The following is a 22306-nucleotide window of genomic DNA, read 5'->3' on the forward strand; positions in this document are numbered from 1 at the left end:
ATTAAGTTTAGATTCGGGCTGCATTTAAGCTATATTTTAATTTATTGATGGCTTTCGTTTTCATGAAAATATGGTTTAAAAAAGAAGTTTTTTCAGCATTTCTCAACTTATCTGTAAAAACATAAATCCAAAACAACTGTCCTCTTGGAACACTAATATAACCCTAACCCTAAACCTAATCAAACCTTTAATCTAAACTTTAACCACAACCCCAACCCATCTCAATTTTGCTATAAGTAGTAGGCCTACTCGTGGAAATCCTTCGCCATTTTATTTGTATGTAACTCGAGGGAGGGAGGGGGGGTAAAAAGTTAAGTACGCTTTGTACGTAAGTGAAAATGGCGAAAATTATGGTCGGTCCTTACATCACATCCCATTGGATGTGTGATGAAATCTGGTGATTCTGTACACAATTTAGCAAATATATATGTTTTAATCTTTTCATTTTAGGTGCTATAAACTCAAGTATAACTAGACTTAGCTGTGGTCTAACCCACGAACACAGCCGTGTTGTGACCCATAATGACCTTTGACCCCAAAATATATGAAAACGCCCATAGACATTGGCTAATGTCAATGCATGGGTGCACGTGGCACCACTTTGCTATGTTACTCGTGGCAGAAGGGGCATTTTGAAGTTCTTTCGTCTCAGACCGGAAGTGACCCCTTAATGACATTTGACCCCAAATAAAAAAATACCACATATGAATTGGGTAACCACAATTCATGTGTGAACATACCGTTACTGTCCTATGTTTTTCTTATCAAATACAAATTTTGAAGGTTTTTCGTTTTATACCGAAGTGACCCCTTAATGACCTTTGACCTCAAACAAAAAAATACCACATATACATAAGGTAAACATAATTCATGTTTGCACATACCGTCACTCTTCTATGTTTTTCTTAGCTTATAAATTTTTTTGAAGGAATTTGGTTTTATACCGGAAGTGACCCCTTAATGACCTTTGACCTCAAATCTGTGTATGATTCATAGACACTGGGTAATAGCAATGCACGTGTGCAAGTTGCGTCACCGTCCTATGTAATTTGTGGGAGAAGTAGCATTTTGAAGGTATTTCGTTTTATACCGGAAGTGACCCCTTAATGACCTTTGACCTCAAACAAAAAAATACCACATATACATATTGTAAACATAATTCATGTGTGCACATACCGTCACTCTCGTATGTTTTTCTTAGCTAATAAAATTTTTTGAAGGAATTTGGTTTTATACCGGAAGTGACCCCTTAATGACCTTTGACCTCAAATCTGTGTATGATTTATAGACACTGGGTGATAACAATGCATGTGTGCAAGTGGCGTTACTGTCCTGCGAAATTTGTGGGAGAAGTAGCATTTTTAGTTGAAATCACGTTTTTGACCTTTGTGACCCCTACGTGACCTTTGACCCCACGAGTTTCATGTGACATGTAGGGGCATGGTCAGTGATAGTTCTGACCAAGTAAGGTCAAAATCGGTGTAAGCATGTCAGTGCTAGAGCAAATGTAATGGTCGACAGAAGAAGAAGAAGAAGAAGAAGAAGATCCTGTAAGAAAAAAGACACAGCCGTGACTAACGTCACGGCTGTGTAAGAAAGAAAGAACCTGTAAGAAAAAAGACACAGCCGTGACTAATGTCACGGCTGTGTAATTTGATGCCTAATAAAGTCTGGCAGTTCTGTAGCAATTTTGCAAATTTTGAAGAAGCTCAAGTACACCTTCTTGCAAAAGGTCATCTCAAGTCTTCACAAATATATTAGTTTGCTTCTAAATTGGATGCTTAAGGGTAGACGAGGTATTGTTGGTCGAAGCAACCTAAACATCGATTTTCATTATCTAGATCAATATATTATTGACAAATAACACCTTGATGTTTGCAAAAGTTCATTCTACAAATCGTATGCTCTGCAAACTTGCTTAATTTATTGTTGTTAATTAGTTTATGTACGTTTCACAAAAGTGTTGTTGTTTCAGCCCTCTTCACAACGTAACTCAAGAACCGCAGCACCTATAAAAGTATATCTGTGATATTTTAATTCTTCTACACGCTCGCTATGAATTGAGCAATGCAGTTTTTGCCAAAGCTCACTACCATTCGTAAAATGCTGTGAACTACCAAATCACAACAGTTTAAAATAATTAATAACCTTAAAGGGGCATTTCCTGATCCACAGCTTCATCCCCCACTTTTCTCAAAAAAAGTTGAGATTTTTATATCACTGGAAACCTCTTGCTATATAATGTTTATTTACAAAATATTTCTTGCAGATTTATTTGTTTAGCAAAGATATTGTGAAATTTGAATTTTGTTCTGGTATCTGATACGAAATTACAACACATTGTCTATGGAGCAGTGTAATACACATAATCATGCATAACTCGCAAACGCAAAATCGGAATCAACTGAAATTTTGGGAATAAGCTGTTCGTGGATATCTACTGAAAAATGTCATAAAATGAGGACGCTAGGATCACGAAATCCTCCTTTGAGAAGAAGTACATGTATTTTTGAATGGATAACTTTAAAACTTATGCTGGTAAAGTCAAATGATTTCTGTTGTCTCTCATCACTTATGGCAATTTCATTGGTTGGTAAAACGGTCTTTCAATTTTATTCATTTTATATTTTTTTACATAATTATTTGCAAGATCCGTTTTCTTTTTCAATCAGGTTTTGGAGGAGGTGGCTTTAGCGGCAGTAACAGCGGTGTTGGGAGCACAGGGTTTGGGGGATTTGCACAACAGACACCAGGTATGTAAATTTTTGCTCCCTGTATAAGTTATACCTACCCCCGTAAGTAAAAAATACAATCGTTATGTTGCTGATTACAAGCAGACTGATTCAACAACAGACAGCACAATAGGTAAACCAACATGAACATGGTATATAAACGCTTGATGGTATGTGATGATACTGTATCCAATCGGCACTTGCTCCCTATTTCAGAAAAATACAGCACTAATTTCGGGGTTTAAAAAAAATATTATCCTGTTTTGCTAAATGAAACAGCTAAATCCTAATCCCTTAGTTAGTTCTAACTGGCATCATTGATATTAGAAGGACATCCTTGTTTACTAAATGCACTTTGGTGTGTCTGATGTAGATTTATTTTGACTGAAAATAAAATGTGTGTAAAATGAGGAAAAAATTTCAAAAACATAGTTATATTTACAGATTTTGGTGATTTTTAGAGTAATTTGCTAACAGTGGCATAGTTAGGGAAGGCTCCCAAACTGTGAAAGTCAAATTTTCAGCACAAATAGTCATTTGAAAGATCAATTTAAGGCAGAAGTTCAACTTGATTATAACCATGTCTTTTTTAAGCATGTGCATAGGACCTAGTGCAAAATAATAATTGTAAAAGTGGTCATTGTGCAAATTTTTGTGCTCTGCACACAATTGTGTATCCTTGGCCCCTGGCGCCTCAACCTAACTGTGCCACTGTTTGCCTTAAAAAAAGGCAGTGTGGATTAATATGAAGCTCTTTCAATTGTCTGTAGCTACAAGTGTCAGTACAGGTACACTCCTTAAAGAGCGACTAAAAAATGATTTGTCGTATATCACTGTATGTTAGCACACATAATAGTCTTTAGAAAAATGCAAAAAGTTGATTTTCTGTGGTTTTCTGATATAGCAAATCAAATTCAGACCCAACTTGAACACCAAACCTTTCGGCCACTAGAAAACCTGGACAATAGTTTTCATTCACCAATTATTGGGTTAATTCTGGTTCAGGTTTTTATTTTTACTCATCATATGGAAGTATTCTCATATGCGGATAGCAATGACATTTGTGTTAAATCTAACTCAAGATTGTGACCACTCATCCTCAATGTGGTGTCTTGGGCCATTGTGAGCAGTAATTCTCTAAAAGCAGAAAGATCATATGGAATTGCACTCTATATAAACCTGTGTTTTTTATAACTTTAATTATCAGCATCTTCCTCCAGTGGCTTTGGATCTCCTGCGGCATTTGGTACCAGTTCAGCATTTGGAAGTCCTCCATCATTTGGCAGCGGTGCCACGTTTGGAAGTGCAGGTTTCTCAAGCCCGTTTGGTGGTGGCGGTGGTGGTGGTGGTGGTGGTGGTGGCGGCATGGGCAGTAAGACATTTGGTAGCCCAGGAGGCACTGATACTGCAGGTACTGGAGGAGGCGGATTCGGAGGGTGAGTGAGTGAAAGATTTATGACGGAATTGAAATTATTATTGTGTGAACATAAGTTACTATATAATGTGGTTATTATCATGTTCAGAATTTTTGTGTGATTTCTGACAGAAGGGACTTTGATATAAAAATGTGTTAGCCTTTTCAAGATATGGCGGACACAATAGGATGGCGCTGCACGAAATAGGTGAAGTCTTTTGAATTTGCTGGGTTTTACCCATATTGAAGACTGCCCTCCTACATTGTATTGTGTACGCCATGTCTCAAAAAGGCTAATGGTTTGAGACCTAATACACAAATTTATTGTCGAGCTGTGAGTTTTAAAATATTGGCCTATACTGTATCCTAAATATATTCATGCCTCTGAATGGTGAGGATCAGTGGTAGAATTCCTTGAGCAAATGTGTGGACGGTATTTCTATGTATATTGGCCTATACTGTATGCCTATGAATGGTGAGGATCAGTGGTAGAATTCCTTGGGCAAATGTGTGGACGGTATTTCTATGTATATTGGCCTATACTGTATGCCTATGAATGGTGAGGATCAGTGGTAGAATTCCTTGGATGGTATGTCTATGTGTACAGTTGTTGCATTTGTACAATTTGTTGATCTCAGACTGAATCATATTTAGACACATTTATAACTAACTCATCATTTTTGTCTTCACAACAGATTTGCGTCCCAAGACACACCTTCATTTGGCAACCTAGCATCGCCATCTAGTGCTGGAGGATTTGGAGCTGCAGCCAACCAATCAGGGGGTGGCTTTGGTTCCAACCAATCAGGGGGTGGCTTTGGTTCCAATCAGTCAGGGGGTGGCTTTGGTTCCCCTGCTGGTCAGTCAGGTGGAGGATTTGGTCAACAAGGAGGTGGTGGATTTGGAGGAGGAGGAGGAGGGTTCGGATCTGGTGGCGGCGGAGGAGGATTTGGAGGTATGATATTAATTTTAAACACTGTTGAAATTTATTTTTTGTTGGCTGTGCCAATTAAGCTGTATTCAGACTGCACAGTGTGATGCAATGTGTTTGCAAACATCCAATCATAATGCAAACAAATATCATCGCCTGGTCCTTAATGCTCTACGATATTGCAATTCAGTTAGAATACTGGCCTTGTTATTTTTTCTTGTAGCCCTGCCTTAAATCTAACCCTATCTCTAAAATCTACTCTTACTGTTACCATTAATTATAATAGTAAGCCATTACTGTATCACTGTCAATGCATGTAAGAACAAGCAAAAATTGTTTCTTTTATATTCTGTTTTTTTAAAAAGCTTGAGTGTGTGTAGTAACTGTTTCCATGCCTGTGATCAAGTCAATCAACAGTGTAGACCAATTGTTGGTGTAGACAGGAGTCATAAATCTCAAGTTGTGAGATGTACATAAGATGGGATTTCCATGTGCTTCAATTTGCAGATTCTATTCCTTAACAAATTATAAGAATATTTTGCCGCAAGACTTTTCCAAAATATTAAGTAGTTCCAAAAATGACAGTGCTGTAAAATGCAATTGGCTGTGATAACAAAAACAAAATTACTTTCAAAAATATAGCATTAATTTTTAGGGATTAAAAAAGATTCTGTTTTGCCAAATGAAACTAACTGGCAATATTAATCAATTCAAAGACATGACACAAGTCATAAGCATTCAGAATCTTGAGTATAGGTTAAAATATTACCCTTAATCTTATTCTTCTTAATTTTAATAATAGGTTATAAATAAAATTGAAAATATGTTTGCTAAAGATTAGAATTTAGCAATTATGTTATTACATATTTTGGCTTCAAATGCATTTTTTGACATTTTATGATTATTTAGCATTGACATAGATTAGATTCTGTCATTATTAGGTTTAATTGTAATTGTTGTTGGCCCTCATTGAATTGGCAAAATATTAAAATTTTACTTTCATTGCCCATTAGTTCTGACTAAATGAATAGGATTAAACTAAGTTTTATTTGATAAAATAGGTAATATATTTTAACCAAAAAAAATTATTAGTGGTGTATTTTTCTGGAATCAAGAGTAATTACAATTGTGTGTTCTTTAATTGATGATGATCAACTGTAGGTAGAATGAATGACAAATGTTTTATCAAATCTGAGTGCTAAATCCTAGCGGTGGGTGGTTGCCAGTGGAATTCTGTAATTTAATTATCACATCCAACATATCATTAAAATTAGCAATAAAAATAGCTTATTTGAAATTATTAGTCTGATCATAAAATGTGTCGCTTGTGATAATTCTTTACCTTTCATTTCAGTTCAGGCATCAGGGTTATAAGCCTGTATTTGTAGGTACATATATTTGTGCAATTCGAAGCAAAACTTAATATTTAGCAATTAGTTAAGTTCATGGTCGCTTAATCCTGCCCCATGCATGCATTGCATTATGGAGCATTTTGTGTTTTTTTTTAATTTTACGATTGTGGCTGCAATCGTGAAATTCACAAAAATAAAATTTGCAAAAATAACTACTTAAGAGAGAAACGAAGGGTGTGTGACACATAGGTGTGAATAATTGGGTGTGAATTGGCAATATGGGTACAGACATTAACATAGAAGCAGTATTGGAAAAGTGAAATTTGACATTGAAATTATCACTTTGATTGTTCCATATGTTGTCAAGTCATACAGGAAATGGGTAATTCCCTGTTGCATGACCTGTAAAATGGGTGTTGTAGAGCTGTCATAACATTAACCCCCAGAGCACTACTTGCCTATCTAACATTGCCTCTCATTGGTCAATTACATGATATCTTCACTTTAATCACCAATCAGAATGGAGCTTTGCAAATAATTCACCCCAATTTTTGTGTGTGGTGAAGTTATTCTATCAATGTTGCCGATTGGTACAATTGATAATGAAAACTTCTTTTTGGCCAATCGGCAGGTAGTTCTCATGGGGTTAAAGTAATGTCACCAACAACTCTGGAAGTCCCATTATTATCCTTGTTAAAAGTGTCTTTTTCTTTGGGTAGTATTATTTTGGTATCACATTTATTGTTATTTATTTATTGTTTATTTTGATCATCCCACCTCCCTTAATCAACATTGAATGCTGAAAAATAGTGAAAGGTGGTTGCGCTTAATATCTGCTCCAACATTGTGTCCTGGGGAGGGAGGGGGAGTAAGCAAGTACATAACATGAGCTGTGAAACGATCATGTATTTTTCAGCCTTGTGTACAATTCATTTGATCTTCAAAACCAAGTTTTCGCATTATGATTGTCTGAGAAAAGCGAAAAATAATCAATTATACCTCAAGTGTGCCAACAGTTTTTCACACAATTGTAGATTTAAAGGTGCAATTTTAGCACTGAGAAATTTAAGATTTCCTGCCTATTCCAGTCATTCTTCTTTTAAACAACCCAATTTTCAACTTTTTTTGTTCTGTTTCTGTTTTTGTCTCTTTTATATTCTTTTGTTGTGTCACTCCATGTGTCTACCAGTATGTCACATTGTGTGTCTACCAGTCTCACTCTGTGTGTCTACCAGTCTGTCATTCTCTTCTCCCCTCTCCACTTTCATGGTGCTAAATCAGCCATCTTCATATTACTTTTATTGTGAAGCCTCTTTCCATAGCCTAGCCACAATAATCGATGCATAAATTTGTAGGTTTGTAGTTTATAGTATCCCTATTTCATTTATTTTTGTGATGAATCCAAACAATACTGGCACAATTGAGACTGCTGGCTGCCTCCCTCCTCACAATCCTCATGCAATTTGTTTGATATAGTATGTAAGTACGTAACCCTGCCGACATCCAACCATACATGGGTGTTTTTGCAAGTCATTGACTTATTTGTGTGTCCTGTTTTCATCATGTTGTTTGCAGCGTTTGGAGGAAACAGCAGCAGCAGCAGCGGATTTGGGACTACTGGCAACACTGGTGGAAGTGCCTCGTAAGTATTTATCAATATTCTTACAGTGATGCCAACTATGCGGTTTAGGCACACACTTATTGGGCTACTTTTAAGATCAGTTGCAATGACTATAAAAATCATACCATGACTTAATTATCTACTTAAGGCCAGAGTAATGGGAGAGAACATGGACCTTTTCGAGCATCATTATTTCTTAATTGTATGTCCAAAGTATATAAAACTATACATTTTTGGAACGGAAATGAGTCAAGGAATCCCATTGTGACGTCAGATTTGTTCTAAAATCTCGAGTTTTTGAAAAAATTACAAAAAAATCACTTTTTTACGCCAATTTTTTTGTGACAACTTAGAAAAAAATCCGTTCGGAGTAAAACAAATTCAGTTAGCTTTTCAAGAAGAAGAGACATGAACTTAGGGAAGGTTTTTTTTATTTTTTGAATTCATCTCTTTTTCAAAATATTGAAAAAACATGTGGAAAAAGCAATTTTGTCGCTCTATTAAGCTAAAAATTGCACATAATGGTGTATATTTTTGTTTAAAATAAATATTTTGAAAAAATGAGAAAACCTTCCCTAGGCTTTGATGTACTCTAAACGATAGTGAAAAAAGTTTACATTTTGTTTGCATATTTTTCGAGTTATCTTGTCACAAAAATCGTGCAATATTGTCAAAAGTGAACTCTGAGAAATCGACGTTTTAGTAAAAAAATGTCAAAATTATGCACAAAACATCCCTATATTTTAAAACGGTAAGACTTTCACGCTTGTAAAAGCTGTATCTGGTGCATGGTTTAAATATGCGTCTTTTTGCACCAATAAATATATAATGTCTGCTTTCAGTGCGCCAAAATTCAAAATAATTATAAAATCTAAGTGGCATTTTGACTGCAAATTTTTGTTTTGTTTACACCACATTTGCTGGCGTGAACAACATACCGAATGCGCCTTTGACTGCGCTTTGACATACCCAAGAGAGTTTCGCTTGGCGTCACGCTGGCGCTTGAATCGCTACAGAATCACAATATTTCAGCATTCACAAGCATTTCTGACTCATTATTTCCCGCCAATTTACTAAGCTGTCTTGAGCCATGTGACTTTTTAGAGTTGAAAAGAGTGAAACAAATCAAGCAAAAATACGAGTAAATATTAGAAAGTTGTATTTGATCAGTTTCAAGTGAAAGAATACATCTTAGTGTTGATAAATATTAAGAAATCTCAAATTCGGGTGTGGACGAATGTGTCTTCCATTACTCTGGCCTTAAGTGTATATTTTGCAATTCATTAAATATTTGGAATTTGGGACATAATATGTTCAATTATGACTATACAAAAGAATTTTATACGCTTGAATTTAAGAGTGATTAAATATGATTATTTACTGCTAGCAGAAGTTGACTGAATTTGCTAATGTACCCAATTGGGTGACTTGCTGCTAAAATGTACCCCCAAATTGCCAAATTAGAGGCTTTGTAAGTGATTTGTTAAATTATTTGTCCACTTTCAATGCACCAAAAACTGGCAAAGTTGCGGGCATTATTGTAGTGCGTCAATAAATTATTGGGCTACTTGAGAGCCTTTGCATATGCTAAGCTACCGCACCTTGTCACTGAAAACATGTGGAAACACTGCTAGCGACATTATTTCATATTGGATGTGACCAATTCAATTTTCTTTGACACTGAGCATACCCTGACTGCTTCAGACGGAAATGTTATCAGATTTAGGCTCTGATTTTTGCTTGTGCATGTTGTTTGTGTGAAATATGCAGAGTGTTTTTATGCAGGGACAGGATTATGGGGACAAATGGTAGAGGTGACAGGGACATCAGCAATTGCTTTGTGTGTGGTTAATGTGATCCTGCAAACAAGTAGAAATATTTATTTGATTAAGAATGGCTTCATTTATTTGATATAACTAATCAAGTACATAGGAACATATTGTAAAGGCCATACAGGTCTACAGGTGCCTGTATTAACAGACGCCTAACATAGTAACATTGACTAACAGGTCTATAGGTGTCCGTATGGGCAGACTCCTAACATAGTAACATTGACTAACAGGTCTACAGGTGGCTTTATGGACAGATTCCTAACATAGTAACATTGACTAACACATGCAACTACAGGTGTCCGTATGGGCAGACTCCTAACATAGTAACATTGACTAACAAGTCGACAGGTGGCTTTATGGACAGAGTCCTAACATAGTAACATTGACTAACACAACTACAGGTGTCCGTATGGGCAGACTCCTATCATAGTAACATTGACTAACAGGTCTACAGGTGGCTTTATGGACAGAGTCCTAACATAGTAACATTGACTAACAGGTCGACAGGTGGCTTTATGGACAGAGTCCTAACATAGTAACATTGACTAACACAACTACAGGTGTCCATATGGGCAGACTCCTAACATAGTAACATTGACTAACAGGTCGACAGGTGGCTTTATGGACAGAGTCCTAACATAGTAACATTGACTAACACAACTACAGGTGTCTGTATGGGCAGACTCCTAACATAGTAACATTGACTAACAAGTCGACAGGTGGCTTTATGGACAGAGTCATAACATAGTAACATTGACTAACACAACTACAGGTGTCCGTATGGGCAGACTCCTAACATAGTAACATTGACTAACAGGTCTACAGGTGTCTGTATGGGCAGATTCCTAACATAGAAACATTGACTAAGAGGTCGACAGGTGGCTTTATGGACAGAGTCCTAACATAGTAACATTGACTAACACAACTACAGGTGTCCGTATGGGCAGATTCCTAACATAGTAACATTGACTAACAGGTCGACAGGTGGCTTTATGGACAGAGTCCTAACATAGTAACATTGACTAACACAACTACAGGTGTCCGTATGGGCAGACTCCTAACATAGTAACATTGACTAACAGGTCGACAGGTAGCTTTATGGACAGAGTCCTAACATAGGCTCGTTTTATCTTTTCAGTTTCTGTAAGTTCAGATACGAAAACGCAAGGGATTTAGTAAGTTTACTGTAACATGACTTCATTGTTAACTTTGAAGTACCAATCAGCTTATTTCAAAAGAGGCAGTTACTTATGTCAATAAAAGCGGCAGATACAAGATCGCTGTTTCTACTGGCATAGCGACCGCGCGTCTTTGGTGCATGGCAATCCGAATGACAAAGTCAACTTTTTTCTGTAAAAACGTTGAAAATAAGCTCTAAAATCACAAAAGGCCCGCTTATGAGCATATCGCACCCCAATGCACTTGTGCAGGGCCACAGTGTCGCCTTCCTCGTATCAATGTCTATCTCCTATTTTGCTTCCTCCTGCCCCCCCATCAGTCTCCCCACTCCTCCACGTCCCCCGGTCCCTACTCTCTCCTCTCGAGCTCTTCTCTTTCTAGTCTTTCCGCCTCTCCCTCTCCTCTCTTTCTTCATCACCCCTCCCACTCTCGCTTGTTCAGTCTCAACTTAAGTATCTCCCTCCCTCCCTCCCTCCCCCCGCGAAATTTATCAGTATGATCCATGACTGAAAATAAGCTCTGCAAAAATAAACATTTAAAATAAACCCGAGTCTTGCATATAGGCCCAACCAATTATCAGATTAGCTTGCCATGAATAGAATACATTATCTTTGCTCCAATGCAAATTCTTTTGTATTGCATTTCAATATAAAACATGATTACCAAATAACCACTTGTACGCGCCTCATTGGGAGATATTTGACTATTTTAGATCGCCAATATGAAAGACTTTTGCTTATAACTTGGCAACATGGTTAGTATATATTTCAATGCAAGACTTTTTACGAGCCACTTACGCCTAGGCGTAAGTGCATATACACCAAACACAAGTCAATTGAAGCCGCCAATTTACCGCGAAGTTAGGACCGTAACATTTAGACTCTTCTTTTGTCTAGATTAGCACCCAACCGCACATCTCAAGGTTTTATGTAAAAATCAATATAACTTACCAAAACGAAAACTGAAATTCACGAGCTTCAAATTTTCAGTAACTAACAAAAGGCTAGAATAAAAGATTGGTCATACCTGGGAGACTACCACTTCAGAATAACAATGACTTACAAAAACTATTACGGATACGGAAACAGAAACTGAAAAGATAAAACGACGGATAGTAACATTGACTAACACAACTACAGGTGTCCGTATGGGCAGACTCCTAACATAGTAACATTGACTAACAGGTCGACAGGTGGCTTTATGGACAGAGTCCTAACATAGTAACATTGACTAACACAACTACAGGTGTCCGTATGGGCAGACTCCTAACATAGTAACATTGACTAACAGGTGTTAAGAAGAACCTGTTCATTCATTGCAACTGTTTTCCATCTCTTTAATTGGGTTGAGTGAACTTACTAGCCAACTAATTTGGGCACCTTTAAATAAATACCTAAACATTCATGAGAAATGAATATTGACATCACGATTAACTCAATTAAGAATGAGCGAATATGAAATGGCTTATGGACACACTTGGAATGACTGCATTGCGACATCACTGACATGCATTACATGATCATTTGTTTCTTTGTAACCATTAAACCACTGCAGTATCAAATGTAATTTGTACTGATATAGGAAACAGATTGTTCTACATCTTCCATTATTTGTGATTCCAGTATGTGTGCTTTTGAAATTAAATATCTGGTAATTTTATTGGGACACTGTGTATCTTGAATTCAGATAAATGGATTATGCTATGACCATGATGACATATAGGTGATAATTGTGAACCTGCCTATTAGGAGTTGCAAAGTGCCCTTGTACAATCACCCCATGCATAAATAATTGCATATCCCCCCTCAAATCAATAAGATCATAGCTATTATATTACACACCATTAATAACAAGGGATCCCCTCCTCAACCCAAAGTTGATTGGTAATTTCCCTTATGTTCAGGGATCTACTCAGAATAGCGGATATTGAAGGAAATTACAGTTAGCCATGTATGGATTAAGATTGTATTTGTAGCCATATTTTGGCTACAAATTATAATACTGTGTAAGACATAGATAAATTGGGTTTTGTTAAGGAATTGGATAGCAGTGTTTGCACAGTATTTTTTGTAGGCCCTGAGAGCGCATCAGGCATATCAAATTGTATTCTGAATACAAGGAATGTCCTTCTAATATCAAATAATATTTACGATATAATAAAAATTTTATGGCAAATTATTAAAATTTGATATTTTTAATATTTTTTATATTTAACAGTGCTCTTTGATATAGCGTTTAGGGTTGTCGATGCATGTATATGTTGACACACTAGGCTGATTACAATCAAGTGTTTAGCTTCAATTGCGATGCTGTGAATGCGATGCTGTGAATGCAAAGAGGAGTTTGTCACCTTAGGGATTGGCGGAATGCAAGAATCCAATATTTTTCAGTCAAACAATTTTGCTACACTTCTTCATAGCATGACCAATAAATATGGGTGGGCCCATTCGATCCAATTTTATATCGATATGCAAACATGTCTGAACCTACATGAGGTTGTTATTGTGAATAAAGAACAATCTACTTGAGTACAATCCACCCCTGCATATTATTGACTGGTCCCTAAACAGATTTAATTCTTCCTTGCATATGACTCAAATTGTATACAAGCAGAAAAACACATTGTCATTTCCTTGATGTGGCAACATACAGACATTAGTCTGAACCTAGTTATTGTGAATAAGGAACAATTAATTAGGTCAATCTACACTCCCACTGGCAATGTCAGCATCTTTCATGGCTTCATGTACACACTCACACATTTTGTGTTGCGGAATAATCGTTTCACATGCGGATTTTTTTTATTTGAAAAAATCCAATAAAAATGTTATTTTCATACATAAAACAAAACAAGACAAAATAAAGCTGAATAAAAAATATTAAGATGCAGAATTAATCAAAATAAACACTCAGTGCTATTTTCTTATTATACCTAACTTGACCATCAATATCTTTTCGATAAAATAAAAATTAATGGAAAAAAATTACATTTTGGTTTTCAAGGCACCTACATCAAATACAACTTTTTTCAAAGCCCAATGCACCCGGCTAATGCAGCTATGGTTAAGCATGTGCCCGACCTTATTCGGATTCATTGCTCAGTTTCCTTATTTTTGCATCATTTATTTGATTTCTTCCTAGCTTGTGAGTGCACAAAGTCAATGTAGCATAAATATGTTCTCTGTTCCAATCTCAATTTTGAATACTTATGATGGAAAGCAATTAGTTAAGTTTCTAGTAAGGATGGTGAATGATAGCTTAATTGTTATTCTATGTAGGTGTTATAATTGTTATTCTATGTAGGTGTTATAAAAATCAAGATGTAAGAAGATATTTTATTTTTCAAAATATATTTTTATATTTATTTGTTTGTTTGTTTTTGTTTGTTTGTTTGTTTGTTTGTGTCATTCAATTAGTGAAATCACACAACAGTTCAAAGACTCAGTTTCAAACAAATTTCTGGTATGAACATTTAAATTTTACGATTTTCAGCAATATATATCCTTTTGTCATATGAAATCTGAAGTTTTGTTTTTTGTTTTTCTCAAAATGTGCATGGCATATGTGAAACTCTATCATGCTTTCCTGGGTTTTTTTGGTGACTCTAATCTTGATTTGCTAATGACATTATCTGAAATTAAAGAAAACAGACAATTAGTACTAACGAGGTAAGCTCACTTAAAACAAAGAGGAGCTTAATTACAACTACTTCCTGATTTCAGCAGTATATGACAGTAATTTATTGGCTAATCCGGGTGTAGCTGTGTTAATTGAGCATACATAATCTTTGGAATTCAACTAAATTTTAATCTGTGATGAGCAGGTGCATAAACCTGTCCTCCTAATTAAGAATGCAGTATCTAAGAACATATTGCAATTTACAGGTATTGCCTTTTGACTAGAGAGAGAGAGAGAGAGAGAGAGAGAGAGTCAATCACACCATTGGTTAGTCTGCTTTTGCAGTCCCTTTTTGATTAACAATTCACCCCAGCCCTTCAACACAACATATCTCCAGTGATCACTATGCCCAGTTTCTGGCAGCATCACAGTGTTTGGATTGTAATGAGTTGATATTAAAATATGTATTTCAAAAAGGGCCTTTGAAGTAGACCAGTGTTTACTCTGACAAATGATGGCAAGCCTATAAAAATTGCACTTGTCAAAAAGGTTAGTGAACAGGCAGGTTACATCAAGAAAGTCATTTGTATTTATATGGCATATACAGTGTAGAATGTGACAGCAAAGGAGAAATCTTGTGTTCTTTAAAATGCTCAATAGGATCTTATTCCTGAATTCAAGTGTTTATGTATGGCATCTGTGAGATTTTGTCCTGCAATTATGCTCCTGAGCTATAACTAGATACCTACCTGTATAGGGTCGCTATTAATCATTATAATTGCAAATTAAATTATGGTATATGCAAACATGATACTTCAGTGGACCCTCCTAACCAGCAACATTGGAATTATCAGACTAATTATTTGCGGTTGAAGTCGGCATCTGGGCATTTTCCCCCTGAAGCATGCACTTAACACTTAAAATCAGTATAGACCAGGCACATGTCCCTCCTTCCCACAAGTGGCGAGACATCAGTGTGAGTTGAAACCTGGGCATAAGCAGAGCTTCATATGAGCTTTTGTGGTATATCTAACTACAGCTATAAAATTTAATACCGTTATTGAATTATGAACAAATTATAATGGTGAATAAGCGCTGCTGTGAGCCAATACATTTTAATTATGTATGCTCTAAGAGCATAATTGTAGGCCAAAATCTAAGAGATGCATTTCTATCCAACAGGGCTATTGAGTATTCAACATTGCCTCAGTACAGGATTTCAATAGTGTTAAGTGTGATGTGATCTGTAATAGTGTTCCCACATATAGCTACAAATGATACCTAGGGATGCAAAATACAATCATGCCAAACAACCTGACATTTCTTTGACTTTTGAAGAAAAAAAATGTTGTGCTCTAAGAATTTGTCTATCAGTTACACAGCCAAAATAGCTAACGGGAACATATGTGTGAGTAAAACTGACAACAACACACTAGTAACATATGCAATGCAATAAAATTTGTGGAAAATCAAATAAACAGGTTTTATTAGTGATAGTAAAAGTGAGGTAGAAAATTAAAACGCACATATTTTTATTTGTAAAAAAAGGCTATATGCAGCCTGGAATTTCATCTTCATTGTGTTTTTGCATAAACCTATTGCAGCCAATCCTTTTTTTATATAATCAAGAAAAAATGAGAAAGAAATGATAAGTCCCCGCCATTAATGTTGGGGAATTATCAAGTACAGCATGTAAATGCTAGGCTAGAGCTATGACTGGGCTAGACTTAATTCAAATATTAATAAGGTTAAGTTTTCCATGTGCAGTGGATGCAATAAATTCATTGCAATATTATTCCTGAATTGACTTATTTTACATGACAGACAATTTGAGATGAGTTTGATCATAAACTCATTGGGATAGTGAGCAAGCCTCATGTGACCAGTTTGAAATCATGTGTAAATCCTTTTCTTATCACAGCTATTCATGCCACTCCATCTCCTCGGGGTTTCCAACCACAGTCAGTCGCATTTTTCTCCTAATGTGGGGTTCTATGGGACACAACACTACTGGAAATCCCAGTGGCAAATGTGGAAAAGTAGCCCAATTCTCTGTTAACCATTTACTTCTATAGGAGAGGACATGGTCATAAGTGGCCCAATTGGGCTGCCATATCACAGGTCTGGTAACCCTTATCAACTATTCATGTTCCTGCTCTCCTGATTTACAGCTTGATTTTTTCTGATCACACTAAGATTTCTGGGACTTGTTACCATGGTGATCACAAACAAACTTGCCAACAATTGGCAATGTATAAATGAGCAAAAGTATGTCGTCTGAATTTTTCCAACATTTGTGTCCCAGCATTTCAATGGCTTCCGATGTCTTAATTAACAACATGTGCGTAATATATTTTATGGCTAAATTTGTAAGCACGAAGGGCCATTTTACACAAAGATGCTCATGTCTAATGATATGTGATTATCGCTATATGATAGTATCATATTATTAGACATGTGACATGATCAAGGGGAATGAGTCGGATATCGCTAATATTGTTTTTGAGATATTGGCAAAAACAGTGATCAAATTCTTTTGTTTTATATTGTTTTCAGACATTGATAAATTGCTCATAACTCGGTAACCAGATGACCGATTTTGATGGGGTTTGCATCAAAATGTAGCATTAGTAGACTGCCAGAAAATGATGTAAAAACCTTCTAATTGACAATTGCCGACATGTGACTCATTCTCCTTGATCATGTCACACATGGTTTTGTATTACTAAATTCCAGTAAGCTTGGGGTTCTGGGGTCAAAATCCAAATTTTCTTAATTTTTCTTTTGGATCATATAGATATGGATTTTGGAACACAACTTCTGCACAGAAAAAATTATGAAGCCAGCTCTCACATGACAAAAATTTGATCATACCTAGTTTATAATTTAGCAAATTTATGTAGTGTCTTTTTAGGTTTTTTAGACAAGTCATATGTACAAGACAACAAAATAATTTGGTTTAATTTCATTCAACATTGTTGCTTTCAGATCAATGATGTCATCTTTTCCAAGAATGACAGATGCATTTTTTGCTAGTATAAATTAAGAAATAAATCTTTTTAAATAAATAAGTCTTTTTGTATTTTTAAAGTGTTAATTCCATTGATAAAACTACATTGACTTATCATGGTAAATAAACAAGTGAAGCTTTTGGTATAACCACAATGTATGCCACATGTCACCTTGATGAGATATCAAACAATACTGGAAATATTACCCAACATGCAATTCACCTTACACTTATTGGAGAAACTTAAATCTCTTAAATTAAATTAAAATCCCTCAAATCTAAGCCTAATCCCATCCCTAAATCCAATCCCTTATCATTTTGGGCAGTTGGCAGTAAGTCTTTCCCAGTTTTCCCACCATCTTCAATTTACAGGGCTCAAAATAAAGTACTTGATTGATTACAAAGCCTATTTTGAACAGATTAAATGAAAAAAGCCCCATGTGTGCACTTTTAGACATTGATAGATACGTTTCACATGATATTTTGTGGCATTTGGGATCCAAATTGCCCTTGGCTCGTATGTGTATTTTGATCACTGCTTAGTATAGATATATGGATAGTTTCAGAAGGTCATTGCGACATAAAAACCTGGATAAATTTAGACAAAAAATGACAGCTAATCTGCCAAAGACCTGTTACAAGGAATGAAGCAAAAATATTCTCTCAGACAGTAATATCAACTAGTCACATGACCTTAAAATGATAAACCACAATGTATTATGGGATGAATGCAGGTCATGTCATAATTAAATTATCTGTCACATTTCCTATTTGTGATCCATGTCTTTGTTTCTTTTCATTACAGATTTGGCGGAGGCTCGTCCTTCTCGCAATACCGATCTTGAATCATAGGATGGACGATATCGCAGTAAACCTCTAGGGAGAAATAGCTGAACATGCTTGATATCACAGTGAATTGAAGAAGCAAACATAATACAGCCTGCCAAATTGACTCTGTATGTAACGAGACCTCTGTACACCACATCCAAAATTTGTGTGTTGCAGTTGATACTCCCAATTTTGCGTCACTGCTTCAGAAGTAGGGTGCAATCTGGTTAATATAAGTTTACAAAGTTACTTTGAGGTCTGTATGATTGGGCATGTGAATGTTGCAAATAAGTCACCACTATGCTCCCTGATATGTGCTCAATTATGACAAATCAAAATGGATTTCTTCCTACATGTATCTATAATGTTACAGTAAGATGACATTTTATTCTTGCGTAATTTCATGCACTGTAATAGTCCAGGTTATCCTTTTGATGTTTATTACAAATAAAGGATAGCCAGCGCTTCACCGCATATGCACAAATTTGGCAGTCGCTCAAAGAATTGATTAACGCTTTGGCAGGTTATGATAAAATAGATTGGCAGGAATCGGGGTTGATTTTCACAAAACTTTATGATGCATGAATCACTCCGAGTACAAAGTTCAGTGTAAGTGTTATTGATTGTGTATTAGGAAGACTTTCTCCTATGGCATTTAACATGGTTACTAACAGGAACCCAATTGCTACTTGTGAAGTGTTTTATGATACTGTAGTTACAAGCTATCATTTTTGGTTGACCTGGAAGTGATTCTCTATATACCAACATTTGGGCAAAGAAACAAAATTTTCCATTTTGAAAAAATATTGGAAAGTGCACCCAAAATCAGATGTTTTTCAAAGACTGATTTTTTGAATGTCATCAAGCAAAATGAGTCGTTTGTTTCTAAAATTGTCATTTGAGTTGCGCCAAAAGATGAGAATTTTATTCTTGTCCAATTTGATGATGGAGAGGCAAATAGGATATTTGTGACACCGTATGTGTCAAAATGGAAAGAATGCATCCCAGAGTTGAGAGAGGGAAGGAGGGAGGTAGTTTGTTGCTACAACATGTATAAGGTGTATGTATTCACACATAATATTGATTTGAATATACTCTACTCAAAAAAGTCAGTTTGAATTTTCAGTCATTTCATTGAGCAATGTTGATGCAACATGATACTTGCACTACTCAGTACTGCTGTCCTATGACACTGAAATACACTTGGTCAGTACCATGAGAACAGAAAAGAACAAAATGCAAATCACAATTGTCAGATTTTGACAATTTAATTTTAGTAGTGTACAATGTACATTGGATATATGTAGCATCATCAAAATGATTAGGATACTTATCTAAAATTGGATAGAATTTCCTGAATCAATAAATTGTGTAAATGTATGCATACTCTCTCTCTAGAGCATTTGACAATAGAAATTCAAGCTCTCTGTACTTAATTAACATGTACCATTTCATTTTTGTAATATGCTAGCTTCCTTGTAATTTGATTCTTTGAAACTTCCAGTTATCCAAAGTAAGCTTACAAATATTTTATACTTGATATTGATCTTGTAATCAGGTAAGAATAAAAATTTATTATGTGCCATTCATTATCCAGACACCATATGAGAACTGTAGGAATGCAGATTTTGCTCTTAGACAATATTTGGACTCAAAATGTAAATTGGTTTCATTGTGACATGCTGCAGCCAATACTGACTTCTATATACTTCAAAACCTGTCCCCTCAGTGTAGAGTGACTTGGGTACAATTGTAGAGGTTAAATGTGACACTGATCCAATCAGACCAAAGTTTGGAATAATGAAATTGAGATATAGGCAACAATAAGGAGCAGAAAAAACAACAACAATATAAAGATGAGAAAATTAACAAGGAAAAAGTAATCTTTTATTTGTCTGCAGTTTGGAAATCACAATGATACTACTTTGTACAAAGCATAAATTGGCTGTTTGGGAATAATGCTATAATCGTTCATCATTATACTTATAGCCCATACCCTGGTATTCCAAATGTCCAAAAATGTTGTGAGATTTTTTGAAATATAGCAACTTTATTTTGCTCATTATCAACCTCATCAAATTTGTGACCTCCCACGAAATGAGCGTATCGTCACAAGTTGGGAGTTTCAAGACCTTCTGCAAAAGTTTGATGTTGTTTGTTTGATGCAAACAATCCTGCCTGTGAATGCCCCATTCACAAAAGACATACTACTGGCTTTCATAATACCCCATGACAACTACTGGCTGGTACAGGTGTGCGTCAAATAAAGAGAACACAAGCAGCCAGGAGGTTCATCTTAAAACTACTAAGTTGGCGATGTTGATTTCAAGGGAGAAGGTCACATTGCATTTGTGCACATTATTGCTGCAATTTAGATACATGTATTGTCTATTGCATGGGGAAATAATCTATAAATATTAGTTTTTATTGTCAAGTTATTTATAGTGAAGTTATTTACAGATCATCTAGTATATTATTTAATGTGTATCCGGGGTTTTAAACATGACTGCATTGTTTCAGGAAGTCACACAAACCCTTAAACAGGTTTTAAATATACTATATATCCTAAAATAGCTTGTTTGTTTAAGCTTACACAGTAAAATAAGTCTGTTGCAGGAGAACAAGACAAAGACAAGATAGAAACTTGTAACTATGATGGTGTACACTGACACTGCCTAGTAAAATTCCAAAACCACAGGGATAGTAGACAAAAGTAAAACAAAAACAATTATTGTATTATGATCCCGTTCATACATTTGCCAACATTTGGTAATTATATTTCATCAAATAAAAACAAAAAATAAGATGTAACATTCTTAAAAATGACATTTTCCTCCTATGTTCTTCGATACCAAAATCATCATGCTAAGAGGAGCCGGGCTGAAACATTGTTTACACTTGGCTCTCGACCAATCACATGCGCTGTTATATACTGTGTAGGCATGAAAAAGCTATCGATAACAATGCAGTATAAACCTCTCTTATCCAGGACCAAGCATTGGCTTGAGAAGTGACAAATCTGTTAGTGAATTATATACAACTTTGCATTGAATGATTGAAGTGCCAACATTGAGACAGCAAAAAATAATCAAAACAGGGCTTGGTTATGTCTTTCTAAATATATCTGTGCATGGCATTAAGGTCTCCAGGGTATTAAAAACAATGTTTTCTATTAAGATCACATGTCTGGATAACAGAGAGATCTGGATATTAGGGCGGTTGGATTGGATTGATGAAAAATAACACAGGGAATGCAAGGCATGACTGAACATTAAACAGGGGCTGTTAGTTTGAAGAATATGCTCTGTTCATTATACTTTAGACTCATATTGGACTACAAAGCCTACAAGCACAGAAAACTGAAAACAATGCATTGTGGGAAGTGTCACACCTCTTCTGTGAGTGGCAATCATTTGGCCAAAAGTGTGACGAGTAACAAGTTCCTCATCAGCTGTCCTAGGCTTCTTCACTGACAATTTTGTTTTTGTTTCACGTAATTTTACTTATTCATTTTATTATGTTTGAGTGTGGGAGTTCCTCATACAATTTTGTTTTTGTTTTGATTGAATTTGATTAATTTGCTACATGTTGTTTTAGTGTGGGAGTTGCCGATTTGTGAGTGGGCATGCCGTATACACTGCTTTGCATATAGCATGAGATACTGCACTGGGCATGAATTTCAAGTATATTCCTTGCGTCATACAACTATTATGAGATTTCAAAACCCTAATACGACAATTGTGCAACTCATGTTTAAGGCTTTACCTAACATGCCTAAAAACATGAATC

At 35.7% G+C, this 22306-nt stretch overlaps 1 protein-coding gene across 1 annotated transcript in view; it reads left to right on the forward strand.

Moving 5' to 3' along the window:
- The window catches only part of LOC140138884 (uncharacterized), a 76588-nt gene extending 54757 nt beyond the window's left edge, over positions 1-21831 (forward strand). Inside the window, exons 31-35 of the mRNA XM_072160664.1 lie at positions 2673-2753; positions 3940-4168; positions 4842-5101; positions 8005-8071; positions 18495-21831. Coding sequence (XP_072016765.1) covers positions 2673-2753; positions 3940-4168; positions 4842-5101; positions 8005-8071; positions 18495-18534 — 677 coding nt within the window. The 3' untranslated portion in view covers positions 18535-21831. The remainder of the gene's footprint in view (positions 1-2672; positions 2754-3939; positions 4169-4841; positions 5102-8004; positions 8072-18494) is intronic.
- Positions 21832-22306: the final 475 nt, after the last annotated feature.

The sequence above is a fragment of the Amphiura filiformis genome, chromosome 18, assembly GCF_039555335.1.
Source record: "Amphiura filiformis chromosome 18, Afil_fr2py, whole genome shotgun sequence".
Taxonomy (NCBI): Eukaryota; Metazoa; Echinodermata; class Ophiuroidea; order Amphilepidida; family Amphiuridae; genus Amphiura; species Amphiura filiformis.